The following is a 22,967-nucleotide window of genomic DNA, read 5'->3' as shown; positions in this document are numbered from 1 at the left end:
TTATTTGGAGAGTTCCTCATTTCACAATCTAAATATTATATTTTAGTGTTTTATCATTAATTATGTGGAGACATAATTTATAAATAAATCAAATTTTATTATAATTTTAATTTATAAATATTTAATTTAAGTTGAGATTTAAATATTAAATTTATAGAATGGAGGAAACAAATCCAAATTAATATTGGATGTTTTTGCTAAATTCAAATATAAAAATTGGATTTTGGTTTTGGATTATAGTGTATGAAACTAAAAATCTAAATATTTTTTTCTCTCAATTTTTTTTTAGAGAGCTCCCCACTCCACAACCTAAATACTACATTTTAATATTTTATCATTAATTATGTGGAGACATAATTTATAAAAAATTCAAATTTTATTATAATTTGCATTTATAAATATTTAATTTAAGTTGAAATTTAAATATTAAATTTATAGAATGGAGTAAATAAATCCAAGTTATACATTTTTTATCTCTTAATTTATGTGTCACTTATATGATACAAATTGAACTCTAAATTTGATTTTAGAGTGCGGATGCTCTCAGGTTGAGAATGAATATTTGAGTTTGTTTGTTTAAGCTTTAATTTGTTTCTGTCATTTTCTATTTCTTGTAGTAATAATTAATGATTAATGTGCAGGAGAAATGTGTGGTAGTGGCGGCGTCACTTTACCTGTAAAGAGAGATCTACATTATAAAATCTAACATTTCTTTTTTTTATGAAGTAAATAAAATCTAACATTAAACGCAGATACAGTATATCATTAATATTGTACGGTACGCTCATTAGGTTTTAAGTTGATCGGCCGAGTGCCTGTTTTTTTGGTTTGCTTAATATATCATCAGGGCTTTGGTTAATTTACTACAGTATGTTCAATTTTTATATCATGATAATTGTAGAGAAAATTATAAATATAATGTCAACCTTGAAAACTAAACATGACATAAGAGTTTTGGCGTGAGGAAAACATATTTATCCTTATCGAATATGACATATTCGGATCAATTAATTTAATAACACGATTAACTAAAATTAAATAAATTTCGGGTGTATTATTTCCGAGAATATGTTTGCTTGATTAATTTTTTTAATTAAATAGGATTAAAAGTCTTGAGAACAATATTTCCTGACCATATAAAATATATTTACCTCTAAAAATTGGCGTATATAAAAGTGACGCACCCGATAATTATACGGTCCACTCCATGCTACCTACATCTTCTAATCCATCCATCTGAATCTACATTAAGAATCAATAAGGAAATCAGTGCATGATGGAATCCGGTATACATATACATATACATATATATATATATATGTTCTTGTGCTATAATAACGATCCGGCGCCTCTCTCCCTCGAACATCAACAAAGGGACAACACTGGATGATATCTTTTATATGGGAAAAACTTCCCACCTGATATAGCAATTGCAAGGATCCAAAATCAACCGCACTAAAATCTTGGCATTTGGTATTTATTAAATTTTTATTCTTTTTTATTTGAGAATTTGTTTGGTGTATAATTTTGTATGATATATTTTAAATAATAATTTTAATATAATATTAAAAAATAATATTTTTTTATTTAATATTATTTTATATCTAAAATAGATCGTGAATCTTTAAATCAGTCTTCAAATATATTTTTAAATGAAAAATTTGAAAAATTAATAAATATTATATGTCCATATTTTAACGGTGGTTGGTTTTGAGTAATGTGGATGTAACTGACGTGTCAATTTTACAGTCAAGTGGGAACGACAATTGTGTCTAGTACCATCACAAATTATTGCATTCACAAATAAATAAGTGTAATATGATCACTAGTCCGTCATTACAGATTACATTCTACATCACTACTTACAAAAGGACACTAAATCTAGCTAGAATAATATTTTCCCTAAAACGACATCTTAATAAAGTCTATAATAAATTTGTTGAATCATACTGTGCTTATCGATTAAATATCAAACTTTGCAATTGCAACTTAGTAACTAGCAATCAGAAATGTAGCCATGTAATAGAAGACATTAGTATTTTATTAAGCTTCTTTGAGGATTGTTGTCTCGCTTTTGTAAGGCGAGAAAGGAACCATCTTACACACAATATTGCTAATTCAAAAAACAACTGATTAGATGATTTATCTCTTACTTTTTTATGAATGCAAGTTCGTTTATCTTAAAAAAAATAACTAGCAATCAGAAATGTACATGCATGTCTCTGATAGAATTGAATATTTTAATGGAAGAGACAATAAAATTGGAGTGCTCAATAATGGAAGTCCACATGATACTACGTACTATTCAATAGATTTTGTGTACATCTGGCAGATTGAGCTTAGTAAAGGAGCCATACGCCATGACGTTACAAAGGCAAAAAAGTAGCCTTAGAAAAGAAACAAACATTTTTTTTTTTGAACCCTATCGAACAAAACAATCGCAATTCCGTGGACTTCTAGTCCTAGTAGAGATATAAAATCTTATTTTGATTGCAAAAAAAAAGGCAAATATTTAGGCTTTTAAGTTATCTTTGGAATTATTAGAATCTTAAAAATATTTATTTCATTCATTCATATGATTAAGAGAAAAAAAAAGGGACAGTTATAAATTTCAATATTTCAACTGCATCAACATATTTTCCATTTTGTATACATATATATCCGTATGTAGATATGATTCATTTTTTTTTTTAATAAGGATATTTTTTATTTTATTTTTAAGCTGATATGATTCATTTGTTAGAATGCCATTTAACGAAAAAATATACATAAAACCAAAAGTTTTAGGAATAAATATCTACTAAGCATTAAAAGTGTAGTAGAATTTTTATATAAAATAAAGTTTGCTTTACTAGTATACTCTAGTTTATATATTTTCTTTCTTTCTTCATCTGTGTGCAGATATACGAGTTATTTTTTTATAAATATTTTTTAATTTGTGTGATATAAATTATCATCGTTAAGATTATATTTTCTATTTATTATTTAAAATATACCACATTTTATTTCATTAAGGGACGAATCCGGGTTGAGTATATGAATTTCCAATATTTTCGCAAACTCATCTATTATTTTTCTCAAAATCATTAGTTTTGTTCCGTGATGTTTCAACGAAATGTATGATGCAAGGAGATTATAGTTCTTTCAGTCATTTCATGGAACACTCTCAATGATCACAACAAAAAAATCCACATCGCAAAATATAAATGGATCAAAGAATTTTGAATATGTTCATAATAAGAAAAATCCAACTTGATAATCCTATAATGAATCTCGATTGCTTTAAAAAGCAAGCACAAACAGTCGAAATCGACGGCTTCTCAGGTACACTATAAAGCCATAAACCAGGGCTTGAGAATAAAATTGAAAGTATAATTATGGTTCAAAATATTGTGTTGCATTCGATTGTGAATGTAAATAGCTTTCCAAGAACATAGACTCTTGCTATAAGCGCTAATCAAAACTGCTCTCAATTGTCATGAATTAACTCTAGTTTTATGCAATTTTAAAAACCACAACCAAACAAAACTTCTAAATAGAAAAATGAAAAATTGAGTAATAATTAGATTTTACATTTATGTCAAAGATGTTAGTTTTGAGACCTCTTGTTAAGGTAAGAGACAAAATTTTTTCCTTTATTTTATACTTCTTAGGTGACGGACTGTCACGATTTTATTAAAATTGACTCTTTTATTTTGAACTTCATCTGAAATTAACGGTCATGACACAAGGAATTGTGATTGACAGTTTAACTTGAAAGATTCTTTAAAGAAAATTATTTTTTTAATAACTATGAGAGTACAATCTTACACAACTAGATTATAGATAAACGGTGAAAGCAAGGTATAGTTTTGATATCGCTGTTCGACCTCTACTGGTGTATTTCACGAGATTTTGCAACCTAAAAAATCATGATCACTCGTCAACACAACCTGTGACACTTCTTGTGTAGGTGTATCACAATCCTACACCACTAAATCACAATATAGAATGGTGATACTTTTCAAGATCAGATACATTACACCTCCTGGAGGTCTTTCGAATCAGATCAGTCCGAGCCTAATTACACTATTGATGTAAATCTCCTCCCCCCAATCCTATCATTTATGTTTAAGGTTTGTCTCTAGTATGCCATTACGACTACAATCTCTACAGCCCTGCGCCCCCTAATTTCTGAACGTCTTGGTCCTCTTGTTTAATGTCTTATACGATCGAGCTCGTATAAGAATTGACGAAGATTGGGCAACAAAAAGACGAAGTATTTTTCTCTCTACGTCTCTCTATCTCTCTTGCTTGGTGTAACTGTAAGTAAGACATAAATCTCTTATTTATAGAGAGAGGGAATCACGATATCATCGTTTGATTTTTTTGAAAATCACTAGTTCGTCGATCTTGTATCTTTTGGGGATCTATGTAGTTTGTAGATATTTAAACAATAATTGTTGTTTGAGAGATACTCGTTCGTTGGGTTTAAATTAATTTAATCTAAACCATTGACGCATTTTTTAATCTGTTTTATTAGATTTAAAGAAATAATGATCATTGATTAAGTTGTTAATCCGTGTGATAGATTAAAGAAACAACCAGCATCGTTTATTTATTCTATACAAACTTAAGAAATATTTTAGGAATTTTTTGTCGGAACTTCTTGTTTGCTTTATTTACGGTAATATATTTATTTTAGGAAAGTGTTCTCGAGATGCTTACTTACCCTATTAAGGAAACTTCTGTCTTAACAATAGCATGGATATTTTTAATTCACTTTCATATTTTTATCGATCATAGACAATTGGACATTGTGCCATTTGTATTTACAAAAATTAAAGCTCGTACAAAAGAGTAATTATAAGAACGCCCTCAAAGACACAACAACACGACTAACTAGATTAAATATAGTGGAGATAGCGATTAACTTGTTTTGGTATCTTTTTTTTTTTAATCTATTTAATAACCCTTTAAAAATAATTATTTACTTCAATGATGTTTCATAACCTAAGAGTTTGCGATCACACAAAGAAATCTAAAAATGAATCTGCGATTCCCTTTCTCAAGCTCAAAACTATATTGGTGAATGCCGAAAGCGGATACAATGCTCTATCCAAGGATGACTCCATGACTCCTACCTCAAGCCTCATTCCATCACAGTGCAATACTCCCCATCAATCTTAGCAAAGCCTTTTAAGATTCTTCTATAATCTATCTCTCCAATTGAACATCTCGTCAATTATTTACTCTATTCTCTCTCAATTATACATATATTAAACATATACACTTGGTTAATCTCTCTCTCTAAACAACCTTACTCTAAACAAATCCTACTAATCTCTTCACCTCTCCCACCGCCGCCGCCCTTTTTCTGCCTTTGTCTCTCTATTCTTCTCCTTCTCCTTAAATCTCGAGGACCTCTCTCTCTACTGGATTGTCTCTCGGGTTTTGGGCTGTCGGTTTTTGGTTGGTCTCTCTGGTTGGCTGCCGGAGTGGTTTCTTTCCCCATGTACTCTCCCTCACTAACTTCACCATCTTCACCCACATATTCTCATGAGAATTTTTTAGTCTATACAATCACAATTATGTTGGAAAATGAACTAAAAAATATATTTTATTGGTTTGTGTGAAATTCCCTAAATTAACATCTAATTTGGGACGGAGGAAGTATATTACATAAATAAATAAAGGACATGCACATGTACTCTGAATCTTCCGGAGTTGTGGAGGAACTCATAGATTCATCATCCAACCCAAGCAGAATCAAACGACGATTTCCCCAATACGAATATTCACTGAGTTGATCAAATACTCTTTTAGATTAACTTGCAAAATCGAAATGAACAAAGTTTGTAGCAAGTTGAAAAAAATAAATAAAAAATAAATATTAGCTACACGCGCGTCCACTTAATTATTATGAGAAGTAATGTAAGTTTCATCAACTTATTTATTATTTTTTAGATGGGAATGACTTGTAATACTCCACAGTACTCTCCGGCCGGCCATCCAACGGAAATATCAGTAGTACTTATCGCTAGAGAAATCGAAGGCTTAATTTATTCATGCATGTGGGATTTGTGGATAGGGTTTCTGTACATTTGTACGTTGAAACTGTAGTCATTCCCAAAAAAACAGACGTAAATACATAGTATCATAATAATTGTATGGACCCCTAATTCGTGCGTGTAATTTTGCTACAAATTTACAACGTTCGTTCTGAACAGGTACCAAGGTTGGATATATGCTTGAGCATTAAGTAACATAAAGTAAATGATGTTACCAGGACAACTATTTGACCATTTTAGTTTATAATATGAGTTCGACAAGTATATAAAATCAAATAAACATTATTATTATGCAACAAAATTCAACAAATGTATAGAAGCATGCACCTAGACAAACATTATTGTACATCAATGATGTTCGCTTTGGTTTTCTAAATTTCATGTTTTAAGAATGCATATATAATTGTCTTAACTAGTCAGAGGGTGTTCGTTGCACGGAAATATAACTATATAAATTAACTATAAAATTTTAACTCTAAAAATATCATAATGTATTTAATTGTTTTAATTAGGAAGAATAGAAAAGGAAAAAAAAAATATAATGAGATTTTGATTAGGAATAAGAGTTTAATTAGGATGTTGGAAAAAAATAGTGCATTATAATTTAATTAAGAATAATTATTTAAATGATAAATGGAAAATTATTCAAGAGTCAAATTTTAGTTTGACAATAAAAATTCATGTGTCGAATTTCGATTCGATAATGAAATCTGTAATTGAAACGGTTCAATTAATATTTATATCGATTTAAAACATAAATCTATTTATTTAGTAAGAGTCTCGTATGTCATACGTAAATGTATACTTTTTAAAACTTTATTTAAATAAATATAGTTTACATTAATGAAAATTATAACTTGTATTAATAAAAATTAAAAAGCTTTAGCTTTATATAATTTAATCCTAAAATATCATGTGATGTATTTATATATATCAGTTTTAATTAGAAAAAGTGAGAATAAGAAAAATAGAATGTAGTATGATTTTGATTAGGAATAAGAGTTTAATTAATAAATTGGGAAAAAAATTAGATATTGTAATTTGATCAGGAAAAAGTTTTTAAATAATAAATAAAAAAAATATGAGAATAGGAAAATATAATGTTGTAGGATTTTAATTAGTAATACGAGTTTAATTAAGAAGTTGGGAAAAAAAATATTATATATTGTTTAGGAATAACTTTTTAAATCATAAATGAAAAAAAAAATGTGTCAAATTTCAAGTAGTCAATAATAAGCCACATGTTTGATTTTGATTCGATAATAAAATTTACAATCGAAATAAATCAAAAAATCGTCTAAGATTGAATCCAGTGAACCCATTCCCATTATTTATCTGAATTTATTACTATTAATATAAGGAGGATTAATTAATTAAGAACACGAGTACACACATCTTATCCTAGATCATGTGTAAATAGACACATTTATTGGTGAAGCCAATTTTGACGGATATAAAATGAGATGGACGAGAGGACTTAATTGCTAGCGAATTCCTCAGAAAATCTAACCCGGCCTCATGTAAGCAAAAATGGAAAATAAGCAACTAGATTCACTTGTCGAAGATAATTAATGATATCAATCTTGTTGTCTGCCTAGTCATCGTTTTGTATGGATGAATATATGTGCGTACTTTGTCATAGTCATCCCAACCAAGTTGTTATATATACAATATATGTCAGTAATAGTATTGTGACATTGCAAAACCGTACAATTAATTGGGGTTTACTTTGTATCTCCTTCCTCCCTGGGCTAGAAGCTATGATGATCAGTATTGATCAGTATTGTACTCCATCCATGTTCGAGGCTCTATATAAGTTAAGGTGTGCCCCCACCACATACGGTAATTATTCGACCTCTCTTTACATGCCAACTAAGACATCTCCTCACATGTGTACTATTCAATATTTACAAGTGTACCGTATGCAGTGTTTAAGGGTTTACCTTATTTATTACTAGTACATAGCTTTTTTACAATTATTAATTCCTGCAATAGTGATGTCTCTTTCATGTTATAAGCTGTGAACATGTCACCATATGCTATGAACTTTCAATTGTTTAGAAAGAGACAACTTTTCCTTTGTCCATGAAAAACGAAATAGTTTGACAGACACGCAAGGAAGTCGAAGCGATAGGAAGGGATTCTAGCTACGTTTCTACGTCTATGATCTACGTGACCAATAAAGTTCACCTCAAAACCGGAGTCAATGATGCGTTGCTAGGGTTTTACTTACTTTCCGTGTAGAAAAGTATGGTTCCTATATCTATAGAAGAGATAATTTATTTATTTCTCTATTAAGAGTGATTAGGGTTTCCATGAGATACTAAGGGAAATTATATATGATATTATCCCATAATAATATGAAGTATTTATATTTGTTGTAATCATCTAATAAAAGTGTAATTTGTGCACGTGGACCCGTAAAAGCAACTTAATTGGGCTTTGTTTCTGGAGCCGAACTTGACAGGCAAAATGTTCTGTCAAGGGTACTTTGACTGGGACATTTTGCCTGTCATCCGACATTTTCCCTAACATTTGTCCCATTGCTCGCCTCATGATGTAGTCATAAGCGAGCAAGTGATCTCTTGAGACAATCGAGTAGTCTACGTGCTGTAAAGCGATGCTTGCAGTCATATCCATTGTTTAACTCACTTTATTGGTTGAATTCGCTCATCAGCAGAGTTAAGGGGTCCATCTTCGTAGTTGTGGACGTACTCCTTTTTAAAAAAAAATAAGGAAAGATCAACACATATCGAGTAATATGAGTGATAACATCGATCTCAAAACTTACCAATTTATCAGACAAGGCGTTTGGGTGTAGTGTGTTGGTGATCTTTTATGTAAAAATTCAAAATCGTTAATTCGGTTTGAGGAAATATGGGGTCCAAAATTTGATTAATAGACTTGTTTTGGTTTAATTGAAGATATGAACCATCGTGAGGGGGTGAACCGACACTTGCGTGCGAACCAGAAGGAGAACAGAAAACTGGGAAGAAGAGTCGAAGGTGGACCGACACATAGTTTAGCGTGCCAAAGGTGAATCAACATTCTTACCTTTAGATCGGTTCGGTCATGAAGCAGTGGATCGAGACCTACTAAGATTTCATCCCAATCTCTTTTCAATTGGGTACTTCTAAAACTCCTATGAAAGGAGGGATCCTTCCAATTTTACTGTTTCCCCAAAAGTCGAGAAGTTGACCAAACTCTGTCCTTTTTTTCTTTATTTTCCGCTCAACCAAAAACCTTTCCTTTTTCTTTACAAATCTATCCGGCCAACCCAAAACTTACCCTCATTTTTTTTAATACCTACCCGGTCAATCATGCTATCAAACTAGAAGAAAACAACCCCCGTGACGAAGAAAGGGAGCAAGGGAGTAACAACTGATGCATCTTCAATGACTCTAGGAGCAGTTGGCGCCAGTTCTTTTGGTCAAGGCCTTCCCAGCCACTATTTGCCGCCATGTCTGGAGTTAGAGTGAGGGGGATGACTCGTTCAGGATGAATACGATCAAAAGGGGTATGAACCCATGTCAGACGAAGGCGTCCGAGTTGCCGAGGCTCCTTACGATAGAATGGGTGACGATCTATTTGAGAAAACTCAGAAGGGTAGAACTTAGCTAATTGAAGCAACCTATCCTTGATAAAAAGAACAAAAAGGTTCTCTGGATTTAACCGAGCCAAACAAAGAAGTAACTATGTATTTACTTCTCTGAATCGTTCATTAAACTCTTGAAGTTACGTGTATACAACCATATAGAATAACTCAACACGATAATGGTACAGGTTTGTGACATCTAGAGCTCTAGGTTATTTTCTACCATTAAGCAAACAATTTCCATCCATATCAGGAATGCTAATACGATTCTTAGTGCAAAAAGATGACACTTCAATCAAAATAGAGTCCAATCCACTTTCTCTCATATCTTGTAGCCATTTCTTGGAAATACTAACCAATTTAATTGCATTTATTATACCCTAGTCTTTCCTTTGCAATCCTTGTAATAGTTCATTTGAAATTCTCAACACATTTGCCATCAAATGTAAAGAGAATACAAAATCAAATGTTTTCAACAACTCTAGTAAACCATTAGCTTTAGCTTTTTGATCTGTACTTGATCCCTCTTCTTTTACAATCTCAAGCACATCAATCACAAAGAATACATTTCAATTATACTTACCAAAGAACCATAATGTGAGTTTCAACAAGTGTCTCCACTTCTCTTGAGAGACGTTTCTTGATTCTTTCTACTTCTAGTGGAAACTTGTCCTTTTTCTAAGTCTTCTTTAACATCACCCATTTGGTTTTCTCTAATCATGTCATCTCTTTTACATGACCCAAAAACAACACTTAACAAAGAAGATATTAAGTTAAATAGTGAAGCAACTTGAACATGGTTCTTGGCAACGCAACAAGAGTGAGTTGCAATTGATGAGCAAAACAATTTACATAAACTACTGACGAATTTACTTTTAGAAATAAAGTTTTGAGACCATTAAATCCACCTCTCATGTTACTAGCACTGTCGTATTTTTGCCCACAGATTCTTGAGGTAGTCAATCCATATTTACAAAATAATTCTTCAATCGCCTCCCTTAATTGTGGTATCACTAACATGAACTATGCCAAGAAAACGCTCCACTACACATCCTTTCTTATTCATGTAACACAAATCAATTATTCTTTGTTTGATGAGTAATGCTAGAGATAGTGACTTAATGTAGTGACTAATATAGTGACTCATAATAAGGTGATATGTGTCATTGAATTTAATATTTTATATGTTTTTACTTTGAATTTAAGGAAATAAAATCAAAATTCAAGACTTTTTATGCCACATGTCATCGTCTAGTGAATTAACTACATTAGTCACTACATTAACTACATTAATCACTACATTAAGTCACTATTACTAGCATTATTGTTGTTTGATATATCACATGACTCATCAACAAGAATGGAAAAAAGTTCATCACCCATCTCATTAAGTATTACATTAGTGGTTTCCTTTGTAGCAGGATTAACAATATCTTGTTGAATTTCAGAAGCAATTAATTGATGATTCTTAGGGGCATTTTCTAAAGTAACCTTATGTATTGATTCATTATAACCAACTAGAAACTATAGGATTTCAATAAAATTACCTTGATTAGATAACCTAATTGATTCATCATGAGTTTATGACCATAAAAAGCTAATCCTTGTTTTAGCAGAAATAAAACACAATCATTTGATGTTGTTAAACGACATTCGTAGATTTCACGATCTCGATGTGAATGCTTAACCAAACAACCTCAACATGTGCATTTTGGTTCATCAAACTTATGTACTTATTCCAGCAAGATTATGAGCACTAGTCGATTTTCCAACATGGTCATTAGAGTATCCACAATAGTATCCAAGAATTTTTGGCTAAAAATCGACACATTATCAGAGAGAATTTATTGGGCACGATCAAAAGTTGGCCACACTTGCCACAATAGTTTGGCCAACTTTGTTTTACCCAACTTTTAATTCATACATCAATTCTATTATTTAAATATTAAATTGATGTATCACAAAATAATATTATTTTTATTTATTCTTTATAATTTATTAAATGATATTATTATTATAAATATCAAAATTAAACTACATTTTGTTTCGTTATAGGATTTAATTTATAATCATTTTTAATTTTTAATAAAATTAAACTTAAATAACATATAATTTAAATCGATGAAAAAATTAACTTTCACTATAGGATTGCTAGATATGTTCAAATAAGTCATGCTATAATTTTTGATGTTGTTATTTATTTTGAACTTGTACACTTTTTGGATATTTGTCACATACAAAATAAAACTTTCATCATCTAATTTCGGATGAGAACTCCCGTCAAATACATCATTATAAATGTAAATCACGAATATATGTGTCTCTCATTTTTTAGAAACAAATTATAGACTTACTCGAAAACATTAATTAATGAAAACTACTAAATTAATTAAAGTTACAATTTGAACGTTGAAAAATGAGTATTATTAATTGTTCAAATTAATTTTTTCATTTAATTGAATTTATAAATAACTCATAAATTTATCTTTTTCTATTTTTAATGAACATTAGTCTATCTATTTGATTGGTTGAATTACTTGTATACATATGTAGTAATATATTGTATGTAGTATTAATAAAATAATAGAAAAATATTGGAAAACGTAAGAAAGAAGAATTTTTGGACAAGCCCTCTTAGAAAGGTTTGAAAGAGAAATTTTTGGGCAGTGACATGTCAACAGTCAAGAATTTTGGCATAATAGGAGAAATTTCTTGGACAGTCCTACATGTCAATTCTTGGACACTATCATGGATACTCTAAGACATTTCTTCTTATTCCAATTTCTAAATCCCTTTGCGACAAATGAATCCCCACCTGATTGCTTCCCAAAAGTCAGTCTAAAAAGATAACAACACAAGCAAAAATCAGCATCCTTATCAATACTGTATTCAAACCAGTTGTCAAATTCATTAAACCATGTTGAACAAAATCTACGATCAAGTTCTGCGATAGTTGTTTGAGGAAAGTTGAATTCACCAGGCTAACATGGTCCCCTTTAATATATATGCAAATCCTATCTTCTCTCGATCACTATAAGGATAAGATTAAATACTTTTTTCTTTTTCTGGATCAGCAGGGAGGTCTACTAAGTATATTTCATCAACTGTAATATTATTCTTGGCTCTATAGAATTTCTTTTCATGATTGAAATATTTATCCATGACCGAGACAATATCACAAACAATAATTATAATGATTATCAACGTAAGTATACATGGTTTTCATCTTATGTATCATCAATTTACTAGTTTAATCTACATAGAATTTACAAGATCTTTTCAAATCAGTCTCAACTTTTCAATCACAATATAATTTAAGATAGTAACTATTAAGTATGGATAATTTATCGATTCACACAGCTGAAAATCTGAAGATTTGGAAGCTTGATATAGAGGATGAGCTTGGAACATGAAGGAAGTAGCTTCGCCTTTGATTTGGGCAGGAGAGGAATCGCAATTTATAAATTCTAGCTTTTTATTTTTTTGGTAACCTACTGGTTATGATGTGATTTATAATTAGAAATCTAAACCAAGTTCTACATAATTCCTATATGACCCATATATATTATTAAGTTTATAATTTTAACACTTACACTTTACAATATTTTATAAGTAAATTTTTTTTAAAAAAAAAAAAAAAACTAAAATGAGACTCAAGAGACAAGTGGGTAAAAAATCTTGAAATTAACAAATCATATTTTCAATGGATTCAAATTTATGTTTTATTAGGTTCACCTTTTCCATTTGGGTTTAGTATCTAATTCTGAGTAGGTTCATTTTCTTATATTACCTATATAATAAGCAAAAACAAAAATGAGCCCTCAATATAATGTGAGTACACAGTGCATGGCATCGGAAATCGGGCGGGCACTGCATATAGTCAATTTTCGGGGTGAATTAGGTCTTGGCTGAGAGATCACTTCAAATAGAAGGAAAAGTCTGTTAATAAATGAACTCCAATTTGTTGACTATTATTTATCGAATTTTGTCGAGCAAGCAGTAAGGACCTGTCCGATAGGAATAAGATAACTAGTAGGATGTGCAGCGGTAATTGTACTGGCCAGATAAGGAGTTGTCATTGGGACAGGAGGAGGCGTCATTCCCCAAGTTTGTGCATAGAGGTGTCTCTAGACCTTATCTGCATTTTGCTATTCAATCTGACTAGGGAACAGAGTACCGTGAGACCTGATTGAATGGTCTCTTTCCCGTTCGCTGCGATCCAGGTTACCCCTTAAGTTAGAGCGTCAAGGTGATCAAATCCGATGAAATTTAGTGTAGGAGTCCTCAAATGAGGTTAGGAATAGATTCCCCTGATTGGGGAGGAGGAACGGGACCTTTAAGGAGCTAGTCTCTAAGGTCTTTCGGACGACGAGTCAGATTTTCGCTCCTATGTCGCAATGAGTACCAAAGATCTTCGCGCGGTGAGACCGTTCGCGTGCTGTGTTTGTGCCTTCGGTTAGCACTTTCGGGAGAAGAAAGTCCAAATCGTTGTCTTGAGATTGGACGGGTTGTAGGTGAGAATACGCAACGTGGGAGAGATTATGTTCATGGGTTCTTATGCCCGAAAGATCTCTCAGAATGACGATGGTGGCTTCCCAAACCATCAGTGGAGGTAGCATGAGACTCCTCAAGGGGCTAATTGACAAGAGACTTTCCTCTCTTCCAATGTTTTACACTTTCTCCACAGACTGTACCAATATTTTGTTGATAAAAATGGGGTAGTAGGACAGACACGCAAGAGAGTCGGAGCGATCAGAACCTGTAGGAAAAGAAAGGGATTATAGCGATGTTCATCATCTACGGTTTGTGTGATAAACAAGGCTTACCTCAAGACCGGAGTAAGGGTGTGTCGCTAAGGATTTATGTTTAGTAAGATTTATGTTCTCTATAGAAGAGATAATTCATGTGTATCTTTATTAAGAGTTATTATGGTTTCCATGAGACATTAAGAGAGATTATATATGATATGATTTCAAATAATATAAAGTATATCTGTTGTAACCATCTAATTAGAGTGTAATTTAGAGATTTTCCTTAACACCCATACATGTGGTGCTTGATACCTTAATTTATCATGAGGCTTTACGATTCGAAAATCGAAGAAAATATTCCAAACAAAATAGTAGTCGTATTTCTTTTTAGGGAGATCAGCAGATCGAGAGAGAATTTGTTGCTTAAAGACAGCGTAAGGAGTAATCGACTGACATGGATTAATGAAAAAACACAGGCCGTCTGATTTTACCAAAATTAGTCAAGTTATTTGGTTTTACTATAATTAGGCAGATTAAGGCAAATCGTGTATTTATGCACGCAGTAAGAATAAAGTGCAAAAATAAAGTGCACATGATAATTTTACGTGGTTCAAAACCAATATAGTTTCTACGTCCACGAGACCTCCTCCGGAAACTGTATCACTATGATCAAGGTTTACAAATACATGAAATTTTTCCCACGCCTCACCTCTTGCTCGCCTTACCACGACTATCACAAGTACGTGGAATGTTCGTACAGCTCGCTCCAACTGGCCTCACAACTAGTCTATCGGTAAACCTAAGTGAAACAAGCTTCACTACTTATCCCAACTCGCCTCACCACTACTCTATCGGTAAAGTTAAGTGAAACAAACTTCACTACTTATGACTATAAGTATATGGAATTTTCCTAAGCAAACCCTTGACTACACCTCACCGTAATCCTTACTCTGAATGAAGTTAATTCTTCTATAACCGTCTCGGCTATAAGATCCTTTCTCAAATATGTTTTCACTATTACAGTATTTTTAGATGAATGAATTAGTGAACTTTTCAGTACAATGAAAATCTTAACAAAAAGACTAAGAGATACCTCATGAAAATCTTCAACTATAATGTTGTGTTGTTCCTTCTTGTATCAAAAATCAGCCGAAAAAACACCTTCAAAGCTTGCTGTGAAAAGCTTTTTATAGTGTAAGCAATAGGGATGTTTTCTTTAATGGCTCCAAATAAGAATCAACTTCATGAAAGAATATTTTTCTAATATTCTTTTCCTTTTTGGTCTAGGAGTCTTCAATTATATTCTAAATTATATTAATTTGACTTAAACTAATTCGACGTGATTACTAATGTCAACGAACCGAACCAATGCATACCGAACCCGATCAAACCGGTTTGATGGAATCATGCTATTACAATTAATTTTATTAAGATGAGTGTAAGAATACTCTGCTAAACCTGAAAAGCATACACCTATATATGGATGTGCATTATATAGTTAAAATCGAAAAACAAAATAAAATCGAGCGGTTTGATCTGGCTTGGTTTGGTTTCAAAGAAAAAACTTTTGTATTTCAGTTTGGAGCAAACTAAACTTTTTTAATAATAATTTATTTTGCTTTCAAATATTTTGGTTTGGTTCAAACCGATTAAAACCGACTAAGGTTAGAATAGACAATCAAATATTTCTAACAATTAATATAAATTAGACCCATTAATTAATGCATCTCAATTTTATTATTTTAAAATTTTTAAAAGACCATTTTATTATATCGTGTATCCAAAATAGTTTATTATGTTTTATTGCTTTTAACTTTTATTGTAAAGATTGGATAACAGTTTGTTTCGTAAGCTACTTATATATTTTGATGTTAGTTTCACTTTCCATTATATAAACGTATGGATGTTAACTATGATTAATAGCTTATTTTGTGAATTTTATTTTATTAATATAGATTATTAGATTTTATATTTTAAAATTTAGTTTGAATCAAATCAAACCGAATTAAACCGTTTTATATTAGTGTGGTTTGAAGAAAAAATCAGTTCAATTCGATTTCAAAAATCACAAACCGTTAGTATGATTCAGTTTAGTTTGATATCAATCCGAACCAAACCGGAGCATGCACGCCATACACCCATACGATGGATATGAAATTTTTTTAACAAAGTAGAATTTAGATTTGTAGTCAGATATGAAAATATTTTTTATATATGATTGTGAAGAACCATGAATGTATATGACACATGTGAATAAAGTGGCAGTTAAGTCCCTTCTATATGTGTCTCCAAAATGCAATTATGGAACTCTCCTTGATTGGACCAGAGCAAAGGTAATCAGCTGTTTGGTCGTGCTAAGTACCGGATTCATGTACTCGATCTGAGCTGGCTTCTTGTTTTTGTTACCGTCCCTTGTTTCTTTTTTGACAGGCAGTTTTTGAAAAACCATTTTGTTATAACAGTTCTATTTTTTTTTCGTTATAATCATGAATCGGTAATTAAAATTTAGAGTTCGTTTCGTAATTAAATTTCAGTAGGAAACGGATATGTGGCAATAGTAGAATCAATGTCGTTATCCTTAGCGCCGTTAACATTGTTAGCAAGATCGAATATCGACTGATGGATACTCTACCTCGATTTTGCTTTTGATGTATGAGAAGACGTTTATTTTAATTTGAAGCAAGTGCGCAGAGACAAGCTCGATCGGATGTGATTTAAAATTTTCCTAAAGGAAATACTTCAATTGGAAGTTATTATACCTCTAATAAAGATAAGTACTCGACATCCGAATTTGAGATAAAAAAACTCAGAAATGTGGAGCTTTTCTTTGGTGAAAACTTCTCATGAGAACCACGAGTCGACTAGAAATGAAACCAACCCTTTGACGGATTGCTTAAATCAAATTTATTATTGTTATGAAAGTAAAAAAAAGAAAACTGAGTATTTAGTCAGTGGGCCAGAGACATATATACTGAATTAGTGGATAACTAGTGTATTATGGGTCCGTCATTTTTATACTAATCAACTTTTAAAGGTAAACATGCGATACATGTCTCGAAAATAATATTTTTGAGACATTTAATTATAATATAATTTAAAAAAATAAATGCATGTTTTTCGAGAATGGTACATTCATGATACTCTTAATCATATAATTAACACACATTTTCGGGAAATATTACACCTAAAATATATTTAATTTTGATTAATCATATAATTAAATTAATTGTCCCAAAAATATCATACCCGTAACGTGTATATATGATTATCTCGCCCACCTTTTAAGGTTCACTAATTTCCTGAGTGAATTATACATAATTAGTGGTATAGCAAAGTCATTAGAGTATTGCATGTCGCTGTTTTTCCTTTATTTTTATTTTTCCTCTAGGAATAAAGTGGTTATTAATTAACCTTAATATTTTATTCTCTCTTTCGTCTGCTGCTATTTTGTATGTATCCTCAAGAATTTACCAGGTTATTTTCCGAGTTAATTTGTTAATTTAAGAGGTAGTCCCGCCGGCTGGAACCTCAAAAGTATTCTCTTCAGTGTCCTTTTTGTTCACGAGACTTTAATTAATTCCCTTTCCTCTACACATATATAGCACCAAATCACAGCATTGTTCTGTACTGTTTCATGTAAATTACTTCTATGTTTAATGGAGTAATTTACATTCAGTATATTAATAAAATTAATTATTTACTTGTCTAAACCAAACTTACAACTTCTGAAACTTTCCTGGCACTACTCGCTACTGTGTTATGCTACTTTTATTTTGATTCCTCTTGATGTAAGTTATAACCGGACTCAAACGAAAGTTATATGTTATCGATGACGCTCTGAATTTTCTAATAATTAAAAGATACATTACCATTTCAAATTGTGGTTAAAACTTAATTTTTATTTCTTAAATTATGAAATAACTATATATATATATATTTACTTCCTTTTTGACTAGCATGATCGAATAGAAGCCGAACACTCCCTCAATTAACAGTCGTTCTACATGTACACACAAATACGTGTACATGGTGTACATACTAAAAGTTTTGACCTATTATCCTTTCACTCCATTCAGTTTCTTCAACCTCTGTCAACCTTCACCACCACCGAATTGAATTCCGACCGAACCAAACGTCACAAAATCAGGCGATCTGACTTCCAACGAGAGCCCTCCAAGCAAAACCCACCACCGAACCTCAGCCTTAGTCGACCTTCACCACTACCGAACTCTAATCTCGCAATAAAACTTTCATCATCATATATGTAATATTTGTCGTAAAGTCAGTTAAACATTACCACTGGCAATCGAACAAAATTGAACCAGGACAAATGTTTTTAAAAAACTAGTTTACATTTATCGATCAGAGAAAAAGAAGTTCACGCCTTTAGTTTATCTCTACTAATTAAACCAACTCAACCGAAGTTAAGATCAAATTCAATGGGAAGAATCAAACTTTTCACTCCACAACAATCAAGAGAGCCAGCATATGATCGACAATTAATTAAGATTTTAATTCAGCTTCCTCAGCCTCTGTCAACCTTCACCACCACCGAATCGAACTCCGATCGACTCATACGTCACCAAATCAGGAAACCCAAACTTCGGAGAGAGCCCTCTAAGCAAAACCTGACTCTGACATGATGAGGCGGAGAGAAGCCAAGCCATTTCCGACGTCCGACGAACAATCGTCGCCGCCACCGCCGTCGTGATTTCGTCAAACTGAGAAAGATTGTCTAAAAATCTCTAATCTGAAAAACTCAAACAAGCATTTGACGCCTTTTTAAAAAGGGTAAAAAAGTAATTTAGCGTCCATTTGTACACATGTACTTACAAATGTGTGTACGCCAAGCACGCATCCTCGATTAAGGATTATAGTTCATGATCTCCGTACTTATAATTTCATACTGATCACACCAACCATGATTAGCAACTAAAGCAAAGTCTTATACTGACTTAACCATGGTTACTTTTCACACATCACCCTATATATACAAATCCTCACATGCTATCCTCTCATCACATCACAATTAAACTTCCAACACATCTATCTAGATAATTCATAGTTCCTCTAATCATATATTCTCAAATATATGAAAATAATTATGAAGCCTTTCATAATGTCTCTTCTAAACCTCTCACTCTTAATAATACCCCTTTTCCTCTTTTTAACACTCACATGGTCTCTCTCGCTCATCTCTTTCTCTCTACTATTCACTCTATTTTCTATTCTCCTCAACTTTTGGTTAGTCCCTGGAGGCTTTGCATGGAGAAATTTCAAATCCCTAAACCTACGTGGACCAATTGGACTCCCTCTACTTGGCTCTTTACCACTAATGATGAACTCACTATCTCACCGTAAACTCGCTTCCATTGCATTTCAATCCGGCGCAAAAAGGCTCATGGCATTCAGCCAAGGCACGACACGTGTCATCATCAGCAGCCATCCTGAAACAGCCAAGGAAATCTTATCCGGGTCCTCATTTTCTGACCGTCCCGTCAAAACCACGGCGCGCTTGCTGATGTTCGAGCGTGCCATTGGTTTTGCTCCTTCGGGGACTTATTGGCGTCACTTGAGGAGAATTGCAGCCAACCACATGTTCTCTCCTAAAAATATTTCCCTCCTACAACCAATTCGACACCGTTTAGCTCAAGAAATGGTTAGTAAAGTTAATTCAGAGATGGAGACTAATGGGGTTGTGGAAATAAGAGGAATATTACAAAAGGGTTCGTTGAGAAATATTATAAAGAGTGTGTTTGGAAAAATGGAAAATAATGATGAAATCAGTGATATGGTTAGAGAAGGGTATGAATTAATATCGATGGCGAATATGGAGGACTATTTTAACATACCATTTCTCATGAGGAGGTATTTGGATTTCTATGGGGTTAAAAGAAGGTGTCAAGAATTATCGGGTAAGGTAAAAAGAATATTGGGCGTGATTGTTAAAGACAGAAGAGGACAAGAAGATGGTAAAAGACATGATTTTCTTTCCACTTTGTTGTCTTTGCCTAAAGAGGACCAGTTGAATGATGACGATATGATTGCGGTTTTGTGGGTAAATACTCTTTTCCCTTTCTCGCCTAACCGGTTTGTTTAATAATTTAAATTGTTGTAAATAGAAAAGTTGATAAATAAGCATAAAAATTTGATATTCGAGTCATGCTAGCCTTGCTAGGGACATTCCGATAGTTGTACTTCAAGTACAGTAACATTTTTGAGAAAAGTTTCAAAGTATATAGTAGAGGCGTACGTTAGTTTCAAACTCTAAGATTTGCATAAGGAGCCGTTTTTTTAATACCACGATATATAGGTATTCTTAATCCAAATATATATTTTTCTCGTGACAGTTGACAATCCGGATATTCTGGCAAAAATCTAACAACTTGTGAGAAGCATAAATTTCATGAAGATGTTATTTTGAGTGTGAAAGTGATAGGGGACAGAAAAAAAAATCTAACTTTGCATCAAATCATTAGATTTTTTAACAGCTGACATCCATTATTTAATTATTTTAAATTAAATCCTAGATTGTGTTAGATTAGATACACTTGAACAGTTAACAGTATAGAGTAGAATAATGCTATTTTCCACAACAATTTCCCTGTCATATGTTGTGAAGATTATTCATGTGTTGACATACTTTCTTTAATTAATACTCTTATGTGGTCAAAACTGATAGATAAGATTTCATGACACCAATAACACTTAAATGATTTTATTCAAGTAATTAAGACTTATAATAGAGACAGAGATATTATTGACTCATCATTTGATATTCTATTTTAAGGTGGCATGCATTGCTGACCTCAATATCCCTTTCTACAGTAACAGAGATCTGATTTTATTTTATTTTAAATATATAGGAAATGATATTTAGAGGAACAGACACGGTGGCCATACTACTTGAATGGATTATGGCCAGGATGGTTTTGCACAACGACATCCAAACAAAAGTCCAACAAGAAATTGACTCGACCGTTGGAAATAATCGGCTCGTTCAAGACACCGACATCCCTAAACTCCCCTACCTTCAAGCTATTGTCAAAGAGGTCCTCCGCTTGCACCCTCCGGGCCCACTGCTCTCGTGGGCCCGACTCGCCACGCACGATGTCTACGTGGACAAGTGTCTCATTCCAGCTGGGACGACGGCGATGGTCAACATGTGGGCCATAACTCACGACTCTTCTGTATGGAAGGACCCATCAGTCTTCAAACCGGAAAGATTCATTGAAGAAGATGTGCCTATAATGGGTTCGGATCTGAGGCTGTCTCCATTCGGGTCGGGTCGTAGGGTTTGTCCCGGTAAGGCATTAGGTTTAGCCACCGTCCACTTGTGGCTAGCACGGATGCTCCAACAGTTCACGTGGGTCCCATCACAGCGGGTTGATCTTTCGGAATGTCTAAGACTCTCGCTCGAAATGAAAAAACCGTTAGAATGCTGTGCAGTTTCGAGAAATGTTTATCGTTGAAGAATGAACTAATGAATTATTAAGTATATTATTTAAGGTTTAAATGTCGATCGTCTGCTTAAATTAAGTAAGTCATGCGTTCACTAATATTGTTGTGTTATTTTTCTCTTTGCCTTCCTCTAGTTTTTTTTTTTCATAGTCCGAGAACGACGTGGTTGGTTCAAAAGAATGCGACCATGTAATGTAATTGTCATGTAATTTTCGTTCAACATATTAATCAGATTCCATTAGGAGTATCATATATGTAATTATTTCATCTGTGATTAGGATTTGGTTTTATCTACTAGTCATATTGAGACTGAGTTTTTATTCCCTTTTTTTTTCTGTCAAAAGAATTAATAAAAAGGCAAAAACTTGTCTCCACCATGCGGTGTTGCCTCTACATCCACCAACCAACTAAATTATGACATATAGTTATTATAATTAATAATTATTATTTTTAAAAAAATTTATGTGTTAAGATTGTGTTTGATTAGTTTGTTTTGATTGATAAAAAAAGAAAAAAAACACATATATGTTTGTTATTTCCTTCATAACAAAAGATTTTTCTGAGAGCTTAATATATATAAAGTTAACTTTTTCAATTTGTTTAATTTATTTTAATTGTAATTTTATTGTAAATTTTATTGTCAAATTAACATCCGACATATGGCGTTTTAGTTAAGAATCAAGTTTTTGAATTTAATTAGAAATCAAGTTATAATTTTAAGTCAATATTTTTTTCCTATTCTAATTAAGAAATCAAAACACAATAAAATAATGATTTCTAATAAAGTTCTACCAATTATATTCCTAATCATATAACAATTACTTATTCTTAATCATATATGATTTCTATTCTCTTTTATCTTTATTTTACGAATATATATATAGCTATATGCAACATACTAAATTCACACCCGTAAGAACAAAAATTTCCCATACGATTTTTTTTTGCTTAGCTAGCTTTTTTTTCCTCATCAATACAACTATTAATTATTTAATTAATTAATAGAAGTTTTATTTTATTTTTATTGCGATCTATGGATTTTTTTTTAATTAGGAGAAGTTTTGTTTTGTTTTTATTGTGATCGATTTTTTCCCACCATAATAACATTCT

At 32.1% G+C, this 22,967-nt stretch overlaps 1 protein-coding gene across 1 annotated transcript; it reads left to right on the top strand.

The window, feature by feature from the left end:
- Positions 1 to 19,515: 19,515 nt before the first annotated feature.
- LOC139883559 (cytochrome P450 78A5-like) lies at positions 19,516 to 21,868 on the top strand. The gene is made up of 2 exons (XM_071867722.1): positions 19,516 to 20,454; positions 21,263 to 21,868. Exons 1-2 carry the CDS (start codon positions 19,516 to 19,518, stop codon positions 21,866 to 21,868), a joined length of 1,545 nt encoding a protein of 514 aa, XP_071723823.1.
- Positions 21,869 to 22,967: the final 1,099 nt, after the last annotated feature.

The sequence above is a fragment of the Rutidosis leptorrhynchoides genome, unplaced genomic scaffold (assembly GCF_046630445.1).
Source record: "Rutidosis leptorrhynchoides isolate AG116_Rl617_1_P2 unplaced genomic scaffold, CSIRO_AGI_Rlap_v1 contig417, whole genome shotgun sequence".
NCBI classification, from domain to species: domain Eukaryota; kingdom Viridiplantae; phylum Streptophyta; class Magnoliopsida; order Asterales; family Asteraceae; genus Rutidosis; species Rutidosis leptorrhynchoides.
Note: the sequence above shows the minus strand (reverse complement) of the source record. Positions and strands in the feature narration are given on the sequence as shown.

Bases quoted from the DNA above. Each gene is read 5' to 3' on its own strand.
- LOC139883559 (XM_071867722.1), top strand. From the start codon at position 19,516: ATGTCTCTTCTAAACCTCTCACTCTTAATAATACCCCTTTTCCTCTTT. The intron at 20,455-21,262 runs GTAAATACTCTT...TTAAATATATAG, and splicing joins ATATGATTGCGGTTTTGTGG to GAAATGATATTTAGAGGAAC.